Source organism: Anolis carolinensis, chromosome 5 (genome assembly GCF_035594765.1).
Source record: "Anolis carolinensis isolate JA03-04 chromosome 5, rAnoCar3.1.pri, whole genome shotgun sequence".
NCBI classification, from domain to species: domain Eukaryota; kingdom Metazoa; phylum Chordata; class Lepidosauria; order Squamata; family Dactyloidae; genus Anolis; species Anolis carolinensis.
In genome coordinates, this window is record NC_085845.1 from 181,114,268 (window position 1) to 181,128,967 (window position 14,700).

Below are 14,700 nucleotides of genomic sequence, written 5' to 3' on the forward strand. Positions count from 1 at the left end.
ATTTCCTTCCTGCTGCTTTAATAGGATGCATCTATAGTTGGTCCCTGTATCCACAGATTCTGAGCCTACAGATTCAACCATCCACAACTTGAAAATATCCCTCCCAGCCTAAAAATCCCAAAAGGCAAACTTTGATTTTGCCATTTCATATACTGGACACAATTTTAATATGCCATTATATATAATGGGACAGGCATCCACCAATTTTGGTACTCAGTGGCAGTGCCGGATTTAGGACAAATGAGGCCCTGTGCTAGTTAAGTTAAGCGGCTCCAAAACACAACACCATAAAATTTAGAATTGTATCATATAAGCAAAATCCATCATAATTTTTTTTTACTAAGCAAAATGGTAAATCTGGCACTGCTCCCTGGAGAACGCTGGAGTCAAATTCCGTCAGATACCAAAATCCCACCATACTTGATTCAACTCTTCTTTTCAGTCCCTTCTATTTCTGCTTTTACTTTACATTCCTCTTCCCTATTCCCAAAAAGATATAAAGAGCTTTATGCTTGCCATTCTGCTACTTCTTCCTCTGCTTGCCTCCCTGGGAGGTAAACCCCAAGCATTTACAGGCTTGAACAGACTGAAGAAGTCTGGAGACTTTCTTCACTACTTGATTTTTTTTTGCCCCTGCATTTATGGATAGGGGACTAAATGGAAGGGCAGCACAACTTAGGAGGAAACATGGGACAGATCGAGGAAAATACCTCTTTTTTTCTCCCTCATTGTAATGCCAACACCCAGTCTGAAATGGCTTGGGGAAAAGACAACAGAACAAGTACAGGATGGAGTGAGTAGAAGGATTCAGTCAGCTACTTATTATAGCTGGGAAGGAGCTTTGCCCTAAATGTCCAACATTACTCTGAATGTTTATTTCTCAGGAAGCTGTTGCCATTGCCTCAGCAGAAGCAGGGTTTGGCAGAGACCCATGTATATTTGTGCTTCATTGGCTAGAATTTTTTTCTGTCCTTCCTGGAAATTCTCCAGGGACTGCCAACTGATGGTTCGTGGGCTGGCATTGGTTCATAGACCACCATTTTTAATAGGACTAATTGAAATAATTACTAGTGTTGCCACCATGAACATCATCAGTATCCTTAAATAATCTTAATAGTTTAATACAGATTGAAGCATTAGTGGGTATATTCATGAAATTTTCAGATCTCACCAAATTGCTATTAACTGTATATGAAAAAACAGTATCAGGATTCAAGATGATCATAATAGATTGGAAAACTAGACAAGATTGAAAAAATTGAATGTCAATAGGAATATATTTAAGATATTACATCCAGGCGGAAAAATCAGCAGTATGAGTATTGGATGAGTGACACCTCAGTTGATGACAGTATGGGTGAAGAGGATTTAAAGATTTTAATTGAATGCAAGCTAAACATAAGTCAACAATGTGATGTGGTAGGAAGAAAAAACAATACAACTCTGGGCTTCATCAACAGAACTATAGTGTTGAAATGAAGGGAAATAATAGATTCGGAATATGTGCAATGACTTTTGAATGGCCCCAGACTACAATTTCTGGATGGCGTGATTTTAATATTGAATGGAATGTTTTAAAATGTTAATATGTTCTCATTTTAATTCAGTCTATTTTAAGTTTGATAATGTATGTGTTAAGGCATTGAATAATTGCCACATGTAAGCTGCCTTGAGTGGTGTATAAATAGGGTAAATAATAATAATTAATAGTAACACTCTATTCTGCTTGGGTCAGATCTGAAATGAAATTTCTAGTTCTGTGGGATAAACAGTGTGAAAATGAAAGATATCAAGCTGGAACATATCCAGAAGAAGGTGACCATACTGAAGACACAAAGTTGAAACTGAAGAAGATGGTCTGGTCTAAGGCTTTCTGATTCTATATATTGGGGTTTTAACCACTGTGTTATATATACCATTAAAACACAGTTGAATCAGTTATAGGATTTGAGACATCAGAAACTATTGTACCTCTGTTGTGCTATGTGTCCTTTGTGGTTTTTGCATATTGGGAGTGAGCAGAAAAAAAACAGTCCTAATTGTGTTTGCTTTATTCTTTTGGGATCTTTTCAGATACTGAATATAACTCTGGGTAGGTCCAAAGCTGTATTTCGGCAAGGCCCTGTGCATATTATATTTGCCATTAGAGAGAAACGTGGATTCTTAAATGGGTCTGAAGTCAGTGAACTGCTGAGGAATCTGTCTGTGGTAGAATTCAGTTTTTACATGGGTTTTCCTGTACAACAGATTGCAGAACGTGAGTATTCGTGGAATACAGTGACTTTTTTTTTTTTGCTTTCTCTCGATCCTAATGACTTGAATGTATTTTAAACCTGAAATATTTTTGTTATCCAGATTTTAAAAATGCTTTTCAGTGGGTCTGAGCCGCATTAATATGCTTTAATATAAAACAGAATTGCATCCTGTGGTCACAGTTAACCATTTTAAAAACAGAAATTTCTCACTACAATTATTGTCCCCTTAAATAACTGAGAGAAATATTCCTGTATTCTGAGCATGGAAAAGTAATTTTTTTACTATAAATTTCCCATGCTAGCTGAGGATTTTGGAAGTTGTAGTCCAGAGTAACGTCCAGGCGCTTGGTAAAATATGTCTTGTGTTTATGCAGATGTTAAGTGTTTAGCATTAGAAGCTAAATAAGATGCATACTGAAATAAAAAGACAGAAATAATGATAAAATGATTTCACTGTAGAGGGGAAATTGGTGAAAGAAGGATCTTTGAAACCAACAGATATATTTTTGTAAATATTTTCTTGGACTCCAGTCCACTTTAACAGATGCAATTACCATGTAAAGCATACTTATGCTGAAATACTCTTTATTAGTCTTACATGCGCTATTAAAAGATCCCTTTCCCCCATTTCCTTTCCCTCTTACACTGAAGTAGATCAGCATGACTATAGCCTTGATTGTTGTGAAAGTTAAAACTTTGACTCAGAAGCTTTTCTCATTTTCTTCAAGGGCTAAAAACAGTTTTTATATTTGATATGAATGTACATAGCCTTAAGATCCCAGAAGGTAGTACACCTAGGTAGAAAATTTGACCTCTCTGCATATAAACTATCCAATTTTCTAATTTGGTAATTTAGCTTTCTCTCCCTCTTCCACTCTCTCATAATATGCAAGCATATGATTGCTCTGTAGGAATTTAATTAATTTAGTTTAATGGTTAGAATGTAGAACTAGCAGCGATTATTATCTTGGTCAATTGACTTTCCCCAGGACCTTGGCCAATTTTGTTCTACTGTTTCAGAATGAGTTATAAAATAGTTACTTGATTATGGGCTGTTATCTTCTAAGTCTTTTAATATGTATTTCCCAACTGGTCCCTCTGATATTTCCTTCCAGCTGTTTATTACCCTCAGCTGAACACATCTCATCTGATGAAATCTTCCTGGGTGAGAACAGGTAGGTATTGAATCCTATTTTTCATGACAACCTATTACCTGGATAATATTAGAACCCATCATTAATTTTTCAGAGTGGTGTTTGCAGTTCTAAATGGTGATGGGCAAACTACTCGAGCTCACTTTGGAATGATTCAGAAAAGAACCTAGTTTTCTCTCACGTTGTCTCTGTGAAACCGCACATGTGGTAGTTAGTTGCACGTGTGCAGCTAACTACCACATGTGCAGATTTCACAGATGACCACTCAGAGAACCACAGTTACAGGTAAGTAACTATTTGTTCTTCCTAACCCTCCAAACTTGGTTCATTTTCTGAGCCAGTGCTACACTCCAGAAACTCCAGTTCTTGGTACTAGAGAACTTTACCAGAATTTTCATTCTGAAACCCACCTATAAACTATTGTCTTCAGTGAGACCATGACATCTGTCAATTCTTGGTCTGGCAAATTTAGCCTGATCAGTTCCTGATCCAGTGATATTTTTTCTCTATTGAATGTGCATACTTTTACCCTGTGGCCCAGACTAAACTGCTTATCTAGAAATTGAATGTTTACTCTAATCATTACTGTATTTGCTATCTACGAGTGAAATAATATGTTATGAAAAACCCTAGGACTTGACAGCTGTCAGAAATGGCAGACTTGTATTGTGTTGCTTTCTTCTTTCTGTAACCTGTAATTAAACTCACCCTGTGACAAAATGGCACTACAGTGGACATGTGTGTGTGTTGAAATTATTGTCACATCCTTCTCTTTTTTAATTAATTTTATCCCTTCTGCAAAATGCTAGTTAAAAAAGGGTATCCAGCAGTGCAAAAAAGAGAACTTAGCAATTATATTTTATATGCATTCATATTATACATTATTTTAAAGTAATAATGTCATCTCCAAAAAAGACAGATTTTTTTTGTTTGAGAGTGATTGAGCATAGAGTTTGTGCATGTAATACATCCTGATTCTGTGCATGACTTCTTCAAAAGAACCCCCACTGTGTTCAGCTGTTTGTCCCAGTTTTGCAGCTATCACTTTGATGCATTTCCAACATAGAAATAAGTACATGGGAGAGGGGATATTGAAGGAGGAAACATGCTGATATGAAGACTGTAAATATCCTTAGATAGGTATTTAAATGTAAAAAAGCTAAGTAAAATTAAATGTTTTTCAAAAGCCATGCCAGATGTTTCAAAATTGGGTCATATAATACTCTAAATTATAAGGAATAAAGTTAGGGATCAGAAGGAACTGAGTGGGAAAAGCTTGCAGGTTAAAAAAAGGAGGAAAATGTCATAGGAAATGAAATGATGCTTTATTTATTCATTAAGATATTTCTATCCCAGCTTTTATCGAAAGAATTTCAGAGTCACTTACAAGTAATATATTGTGTCCCAATTTTCTACCTCAGTAGTTTGCCCATTTCTTTTTTACTATCTCTATATCTCAACTTTATCACTATCCCCTTTGATAGTGCACAGAAAGTCCTATAGTTATATAAAGATCAAATGGGCATAAGGAAAGATTAATGTAAGTAACCAGATTACAGACTTCAACAAATGTAATATATCAATATCCATTGGTTAACAGTTGTGTATCATCAGCTATATCCTGTGTCTTCACATCTTTGTTTTCCATTCACCCGACTGTGCAGATTGTCCATGATTTGAAACTGCATGTTCAGAAATTATTTTTATATGTGTGCTTATTTCAACGTAGTTGTCCTGGGTGTTGTCAATCGGAAAATTCAAGAGGAGGTTTTCCAGGCTGAGATGGAGCGGAAACTGGCCCAGTTGTTAAATGAGGCCCTGAGCAGAGGGCGGATATGGAAAAGAGCAACGTTTGCTGGAAACAACGTTGTCCAGGTATATTCAAATTGAAATCTAAATCAGGAGAGTGTGAGCATAAATCATACCAAATGTGCTGATCTGTGATCACCTCCCTCCGCTGTTCTGACCTAAATGTTTTGAATCACATTACATTATTGGTACTGCCGTCTTTGAAAGCTGAGGTTTGTTTATAGGAGTCACTGTGGCATGTGTAAGCAGAATTTAAATTAATAGGACTGAGTAGGGGTTTTAATTACTGTTTTTCTTTTGTTATTACATCAAGCAGAAGATTTTTTTTCCTGCTTTACGCCTGCTTTCTTCCCTTGTACTCCAAACTCCGTATTCCTTAAAATAGTTTTAAAAGATGCCGCTATATCTCCCTCACACTCCAATGCACAAGAAGCTGGTTAAATGTTTTAGGCAATAGCACACTTTGTTTCCAAGATTATACCAGTACAGAGTATGCAATTAAACATTATTTCAAAACATTTATTTTCCAGACACTTACAAACTAACACACACTTTTTAAGGCTATCCATTGACATTCAGCTACAACTTATTTGCTGTCAATTATAAGAAGAGGAAATATTGGCTTAGAAGAAATAGCTATTGGTGACCTTTTCTACAAAAGATGTAGCAGAGGCATGGAAATATTATACCCGAAGCTAAACAAACATTTCCTACATGCAAGAACCATGTTAATAAGAGATCTATTTGGGGGAAAATTGAATATGCTGTTTTCTTCCCAGACTTGGTCGAACTACCTTGGTGTAGAGCTGTAATGTTCTTGTGTATTTTCTAATCAGTTTTATGGTTTTGTGGGGAGGGGATTGTTGCTTCAGTGCATTTATTTATGCCATGCCATTAGCATATATGTTATCTTAAAGCCTTAGGCAAAGATAAACTTGTCAATGCCCCATATTTACAGTCTAAAATAGATAGTAGGCATTATCTATGGTGGCGGGTACTAACACAGTGGATTGTTTGTATCTGCTGTGGTTTGGTTTCAGGATCCCCATAGTTCAAAAATCCATGGATGCTCAAGTTACGATAGGCCAGTGGTTCTCAACCTGTGGGTCCTTAGATGTTTTGTCCTTCAACTTCCAAAAATACTAACAGCTGATAGACTGGCTTGGATTTCTGAGAGTTGTAGGCCAATTCAGAATTGGTTGAATTGTTCTTTAACCTCCTGCTAATGTGGACCTCTGATATAAGCCTTGCCCCAATTTCTGCCTTGATAAACAAGATAACAGTAGCTAGGCTTGGGATGTGCACGTCTTGCTTCAGGAGGCTGTGCTCCTTTCACTCTAGGGTGGGGAAAGAAAAAAGGGTGGGTGTAGATTTTGTTCCCTCAAATTTTATGAGACTTCAGGGATATAGTCACATTTATTTCCTTGATTGGTCATTGGTCAAAGGCTCAGGTGGAGCTCTACACTTCAGTTCAGTGTTGGCTACATTTCTTGGAAGCTGCCATTCTTTGATCTTCCATCCCCATAAGTGCAAGTTTGCTGAAGACTGCATGAGCCAGATAAGAAACCTTTATGGGTCGGATTGACTCCAAGTTCCCCTGCCTTGGTTTGGACGAACCAAGGTTGGGTCATATTTCAGGACTGGGTGAAATGCAGTCTTCCAGTTGTGTTTGGCTTAGAAATAGGGGTGGGTATACTAAGCCTCTCAGACTGTGACCTCTGGTTCCCAGTGTTGTGGTCCATGAAAACCTCCAACTGTCCTCCAAAGATTCCTTCCTATTTAAAAAATTGATGCAATTTTCAGGCATTCTTTTGCTTTGAGATTGCATGGAGAGTACCCAGAATGTGTAAATTCATATCCCACATGCAACAAGTCATCCACAAAATCCACAAAAGCAGGGAAGGAATTGGTCTCCATTAAGTTACTCATCCATGGTCAATGGCTTCCATCAATACTAGGCAGTGTAGTCAGTGAAAGTTGTATTCCAGCAACATCTGGAGTGCCATACTTTGCTCAAACAAGCTCCCTGTGACATTATCAGTTGATGCTGGTTTAAATCTTCATTTGACACTGGAGAAGATGGGAGCATGGTTTCAGGTACACCGAATTCTGGTTTTAGCTTTTCCTGTATGACAGACTATATGATGTGGTAAAATATAATTTTGTTGCTTTACTATAGATGTGCTTTTTATGAGCTGATCAGTAGGGCTGGTTTTGTCCATTTTGTGAGCTATAAATGTGTAGAGCGAATAAATAAATTGGATACACATGACACAAACAAGTGAGGGAGTATAATGTAGCCTGTGCTGGAGGAGAAATGTACTGCTGCTTGCTTATAATGCAGCGTAGGAGTCCCTCATATTTACGTCTTTCTTCAGCTACATTTTAGCAGTGGAGATACTGTAAATCCATCTGAATCACTCAAAGAGCTTTTTAGTAGCAGTATTCATGGGCTTTAAATGTGCAGTGATGATAATCAAAAATGATGGAGTTGTCACAAACGGTGTATAATAAAATCCCAGCTATCCTCACTCCATATACTCTTTTCTTCATCCTCTATCACATTTTAGTGTTTAAGCCTCAGTTGGTATAAAGGAGACATTTTGGCATGGGAAGGATATCAGATTATGAAGTAAAGCCCAAAGTACATTTTCACAAAACGTAATTTCTAGATAATAATAATATAGAATCAAGTTGGCTTTTCTTGTTAGAACCTATAGAACAAGGTTTCCATAGCAAATGTCAACAGCACAGCCTACAATCATTTTTATAGCATAAGGCTTGTCAGTGAACCCATTATAAATTTGACATTTTGAGAAATGGTGTTATGAGTTCTCTACAAATGAAGCTAACAGATAATAAATTCATTAAATTTAACTTTAACCTTATATAACATTTATTCTTCTTGAGATTTTTCATTTAGATAGTATAACAGGTAGTAAAGAGAGTTTAACTTTATCAAAACAGTTTAAACCTATAAAAGGTCATTGGAAAAAATACAATACTGTATTAGCCCTACATGATCCTGCAGTATTCCTTATAAGTGAGATAACTGCTTAACCTTGGTGCACTATCCTATATTTTCCACTCTTCTCTACAGCATGCTCACATACTTAGGATATGACTTTGCTATTTGATGAAATGGCTGTGAACATTTATGACACCATGATATGTTGTTTTTTTTTTACTCTTTATACTGCCTTAGGAATTATCAGTGTTTTTACAAAAGTGCTTTTTACTAAAAAAAACAAAACTAATATGTTTTAGTTTAGGTTTTCGATTTAGAATTCTGTTGAGCTTGGTCTGAGTTCCCTTTGGGATGAGGAGAGTGGGATATAAATACCGTAAATAAATAAATTTTGAACAAAAGCCACAGAAGTTAAAGCTAATCTCTCATTAGATTAAATTCTGCAAAAGTTAGTGAATTGAAAGTATAATTTAAAATTTTAAATAGCCATTCATCAAGTAATATTATGAAGGTCGACATTCCTGGCACACATTCTATGACTTAAATTATGCCAGTAAAGCTGTATCATTATAGTCCCTAATAGTAAACGTCTTGGAGTGCCAATGGCTGAGGGCTAGCTGAGATTTCTGACTGATGGAAATAGCTAAGGCTCAGCTAAGCTAACACTGGTCAGCTGAGCGGACACTGGTCTGCTGAAACCATTATGAATCTAAAGTCCGCTCAACTTAGCAGTGTTGGAAATTACTTAAGACTACACTTATACTGGCCTAACTGTGGTAGTATCATGATTTTGTCCCTGGGATTGAGGAGATTTGGGTATAGTTTAACTCAGTTCCACCCTTACCCCACTCCTTTGCTCCTTTTGGCTTTTCTACTAAAAAGAATTTGGTCAGCAGAACAGTTCTGATGGCAAATCTCTGAGATCAGCTGTTTTGTTATCAGAAGGATCATGTGTCCAGTCTTAATCCCCTATACCAGTGTGTCTGCAATGCAGAATTGCACCATGAACCAGGCAGAAAATATGCTTCATTAGAGTTATCTAATACATTTGGGCTCGAAAGCAAATGTCAGTAGGCAGGTACAATCCAAGAGGCTAAAGGCAAATAAGTTGGTAAAGGAGTGGCTGGAAGGAGGAGTCAAGGCACTCAAAGTTGGTTTCTTACCATTCAAAACAGGATTATTGAATTCTACAAGTTCCAAACTCCCCAAAAGTTGTGTATCTCTTCCCTAGCACTCTGCTAAGTGTAGAGCAATCAGAAACAATGATAGAGAGAAAAGTGTGGGCACATTTGATTGGCTTCAACTCCATTCATTGCTGGCTAGTAAGCTAAATAAATTAATCCCAAGGAGATGTGGTTCACTCTTGGTTTAAAAGAATGATATGAACTAGAGTTCTTTCAGACCAACTGAACATCATGTTGTGTGCATATATGCGCTTTTAAGTTGCCTGTCGACCCATGATTTCTTTCCTTAGGCTTTGCCAATTTGTTCATCTGAAATATAACCTACAGCACTTATTATTATTATTATTATTACATCACTTCTTCCTCGCCCTTCTCACCCATCAGGGGACTCAGGCTTACAATATAAACATAGACATAAAAAAAACCAACAGTTTACATCAGCTTTAAAATCCATCGAGATTAAAAATTACAATAAAATTAAGAGTATACATTAAAAATATACATAATTATACATTCAAATATACATTTAAGGTGCTTTTCATGTCCAGGTGGGGTCTGTCAGTAGGTCATATATTCATATCTCATTTTTGCTGCTACTCATGCTCAAATGCCTGATCCCATAACCACGTATTTTATTTATTTTCCATCTACTAATTAGGACTTACCTGCTTAGCTTTCAAGATCAGATGGAATCTGGAACCTTTAGAGCAGTGGTTCTCAACCTGTGGGTCCCCAGGTGTTTTGGCCTACAACTCCCAGAAATCCCAGTCAGTTTACCAGCTGTTAGGATTTCCGAGAGCTGAAGGCCAAAACATCTGGGGATCCACAGGTTGAGAACCACTGCTTTAGAGTATTTAGGCTCTTGAACTTATCTTTTAATCCAAACTATAGGTTAACTTTAGCGTATTAGTTTGCATAAAAAGCAAAAAAAAGTGAGAGCTCCTAAAAAACACAGTGAGAATAAGAGATTGGAGGAGGGAGTATCTGAATGCAGGTCACACTGTATTTCATTCACCTTGTTCTAAATTATGGCTCATCATGATTTGCAAACACAGACAAATGGCTTACATTCCAAGAGACAGCGACACAAAAGGATAGGCAATTGATTCTGCTACTTGCTTTCATACCACTATAATAATGTATTATCAGCTTTAGGTGAGTGGGATTTTACAAGTATATAGAAGCCTTTTTATTGAAAACTTCTAAATGTTTATATTCCTTTTCAGATTGTGAACATGTCACGTTTAGAGGAACCTGACAACCCATTTATGCTGGTTTACTTTGTGGAAGATCAAGATGGCGAAAGGCTTGGTGCTGTGAAGACAGCTGATCTGATTAACAGGGTGGATATCCAGAGGGCTGCCATCATTCTTGGATACCGCATTCAAGGCCCAGTGGCTCAGCGTAAGTTCCCCTAAGAAATATATAAATAAATGATGAGGGAAAAAATTAGGCAACCATTTTCTAATTGACCCGTATTCAACTGTTGGGGAAACCATTTATTTATGTACTCATTCTCAGATTCTGGAGAAACTGAACACTCCTCACCTTCCCCTAGAGCAGTGATTCTCAACCTGGGGTCCCCAGATGTTTTTGGCCGTCAACTCCCATAAATCCTAACAGCTGGTAAACTGGCTGGGATTTCTGGGAGTTTTAGGCCAAAACATCTGGGGATCCCACGTTGAAAACCACTGCCCTAGAGTATGTGGAGTTGTAATGGTGCTCACTATATCACACAAAAACCTTCATATATGACTGACTCCATATATGTTTGTTTTCCACCAGTGTTAACTTTGTTGTCATTATGATGTCAGCATACAGCAATGTAATGAAAGAGAACCTTCTAAGACAGTGGTTCCCAATTTAGGATCCCCAGATGCTTTTGGCCTACAACTCTCAGAAATCTCAGCCAGTTTACCAGCTGTCAGGATTTGTGGGAGTTGAAGGCCAAAAACATCTGGGTGGCCCAGATTGAGAACCCCTGCTCTTAGAGATCCTAATGTTAATAGCCCTGTTCTGGTCATGCAGAGTCCGGCTTTGGCTTCACTGTTAAGTCAATCCATCTTTGATGTGGCTTTTCTTTTTTCCTACTACCTTTTCTGAGCAATGCCATTTTTATGTTATCATTTTATGAGGTCACTTTGGCTTCTAGTGAGAGTCGAGGTCTGATTTCTTCCAGGAGTTTTTCATTTGTCCTTTTGACATCCCACTGTGTTTGTAGAATTCTTTTCCAGCATCACATTTCAAATGAGTTGATTCTTTCTCTGTCACCTGTCTTCACTTCTAACTTTCACATCCATAAAATTGGAAATACTATGCAATGGATGATTCTGACTTTGGCACTCTCTGAAGTTTTTATCTAGTCTATCAGTGCTGTTCTTCCAAATTTTAATCTTTTTCCCATTTTGATGTTTCTACAGTCTCTATTTTGAATGATGGCTGGGTGAAGGTACAGATCATCCACTTTAAAATTCTGAAAGAGATAGCAGTGTTAGCATATTTGAACATGAACAGGAAAATAAGGGGGATAAGATTTGGGTGGGCGGAGAATAGCAACAACCTTTAGGCTAAATAATTTATTTAGCTCATGCTAAAAGAAGTCAGTTAATTTCAGAGATTCTGCAAGAATCTTCCCTCTCCCACACCTAGCCTCTTTTTATGTTTAAAGTTACCTTAATTTGCTGTGCTGTGCTTTTTTGTTTTGCTTTCTTAATATTAATTTGCACTTTCTTCGTTAACTTTCCTCCAGATAATTATGCCAAGGGCTTGCTCAGTTCTGCCAGTAATCTGGTGTCAGATACATATCTTAAATTATTGATACTTCTTCTCCTGCATTCGCCCGTACACCAAGTTTATTTCGGCTTTCTCATAATGTGTTCCATTAAACAGATAGAGTGATAAAAGGCCTTTGTCTGACATCCTTGCCACTTGAAAACAATTCCACTTCTTCATATTCTGCCTTATTTACCATAGAGGACAGTCAAATATTGTGTCATTCCCATTCTTTTAAAGCAATCTGTGGTTTTTCGTGATCTGTGCAGCCAGAGACTTTATTGTATAAACTTTTTTTTCATGTCAGGAGCAACTTGAGAAACTGCAAGTCACTTCTGGTATGAGAGAATTGGCCGTCTGCAAGGACGTTGCCCATGAGACGCCCAGATGTTTTGATGTTTTACCATCCTTGTGGGAGGCTTCTCCCATGTCCCCACATGGGGAGCTGAAGCTGACAGAGGGAGCTCATCCGAGCTCTCCCTGGATTTGAACTGGCAACCTTCATTTGTGCCTGTTCTGGGGCTGATGGTGTTAACAGAATACATAGAATAGGATATGCTATTGAAATGCATGACAAATATGTGCAGGAAAAGAGTAAGCAGAAATCAGATTTAAAATACTACTTTAAATTAAGAAATTGTAAAGGGCATTGTAACTTCAGGCAAAAGTACTTGGGGATAACAAGAGCTTAGAAACATATTTCTTAGATGCGATCCCTTCATTTAAATGACATTTTCTTTGGAAGCCTATTATTAATAGGATAGTACTTTCTGTCCTTTATGTACACTTATATAATATATCAGCTGTCAGTATAAATTAGTGATTTCAGTGACTATCACAACTTGGAACTAGGGGAGGAACATGAGGGAAACATATACAACAACATAGAGCAGAGCTGTGCTCAAATTAAAAATAACTTCAAACAGCAAGATCCTTCTATGTTAGAAGATTCACAGTTATTAAGCCTTGCAGTGTTAGATTTGGTTATACACAGCTCCAGCTTCTGCCAACCTAGCAATTCAAAAACATGCAAACGTGAATAGATCAATAGGTATCGCTCCAGCTGGAAGGTAGCGGTGCTCCATGCAATCATGCCAGCCACATGACCTAGGAGGTGTCTATGGACAATGCTGGCTCTTCAGCTAAGAAATGGAGATGAGCACCAACCTCCAGAGTCGAACACAACTAGACTTAATGTCAGGGGAAAACCTTTACCTTATTTGTGTAACATGAGTAAGCCCCTGGTCTACATTTAAAAATCTAGCAGTGTCATTTCCAACAACCGCAAGACATTATGTACTGTTTGCAGTGTGTCAATAGCTTCCCAGCCACAACAACCCTTAACATAACAGAGATTCAAATAAAACATGGATCTGGGACTATGCCGTTTCCTCTACTGCAATTACATATAGCCAATTGAAGTACTCATAATAGCTTCCAATGAAGAGCCTATCTGTGTTCATTTTCTACTGTGCAGAAATAGGGAAACCTCCGTGAATGTAGATGTCCATCGTCCATTTGATGTGTTGATATGCACTCCCCTCCTAAAAGGAAATCCTAAATTTACATCTTATATGAAACTTTTTAAGAAACTAGCAAGCATAATACCTGCCAAATGTGGTACTAGTGAAAGATTGTAACACTGGCAGATAATGCTGGTGGATATTATAAGGATTGGGGGAATTTGTGTAACTGGCTTTATTTTTCCTTATAGAGAGTAAAAGATTTTTGTATTAATGGAGCAAGATTATAGTTAATAAATACATATTTATTTTATAAAACTGTTAAGGATTTGTCTCGCATGGTTTGTAACTCTACCAAATCCTACATTTGTAAGAATAACTATATTGAAGAAGCTGAGTAAGCCTTTAAGCTTGTTAGGTCTGTGTATTTATTAATATGTTATGATATTTATTGTATTCAAATTTCTGGAAGTTAACAGTATTGTTATATATTAATGATTGCAGAACAAAATTAATTTTGCTGGTTTGTATTATTTGACATAGAAATGAATTTTAGTTAGAAAAAACTAGAGATCATCAAGAAGGCACATTGATTTGGGACAAAGGTTCCTTCTTTGGAGGTTTTTAAGCAGAGGCTGGATGGCCATCTGTCGGGGGTGCTTTGAGTGTAATTTTCCTGCTTCTTGATGGAGTTGGACTGGATGGCCCACGAGGTCTCTTCCAACTCTATGATTCTATGATTCGAGGTGCAGTTTACAACACTTACTTTAGATTCATCCCACCTAAGATCTTTTAGCAATAGCTGTTGCTATGTCAAAAATCTCTTAATGCTTCTTAATAATTCAGCAATTATGTACATGCCATATCCCATCCTTCTAATCCTCTGTACATTAACATTTATTGAACGTGGTGTTATTCTTTCTTGTAAAGTTTTCTCACTTCCTCATGGCATTTTTCATGCTGCATTTTTCAGCATCTCAGCCACTAACTCTTTTCTCTGATTAATCAGTGTTGTATTAGAGCATTTTCAGGTGTCATGTCTTTTTGCAGCAATTCATTTACCATAGTTCCCCGTTCTTTCCATGCTATTTCTGT

General features: G+C 37.2%; 1 protein-coding gene across 5 annotated transcripts in view; it reads left to right on the plus strand.

Annotated features, from left to right (window-relative positions):
• The window catches only part of kiaa1549 (KIAA1549 ortholog), a 145,228-nt gene that overhangs the window by 94,409 nt on the left and 36,119 nt on the right, over positions 1-14,700 (plus strand). For all 5 annotated transcript variants that reach the window (XM_062983074.1, XM_062983075.1, XM_062983077.1 and 2 more), the window contains exons 6-9: positions 2,074-2,257; positions 3,371-3,430; positions 5,139-5,284; positions 10,597-10,774. In XM_062983074.1, coding sequence (XP_062839144.1) covers positions 2,074-2,257; positions 3,371-3,430; positions 5,139-5,284; positions 10,597-10,774 — 568 coding nt within the window. The remainder of the gene's footprint in view (positions 1-2,073; positions 2,258-3,370; positions 3,431-5,138; positions 5,285-10,596; positions 10,775-14,700) is intronic.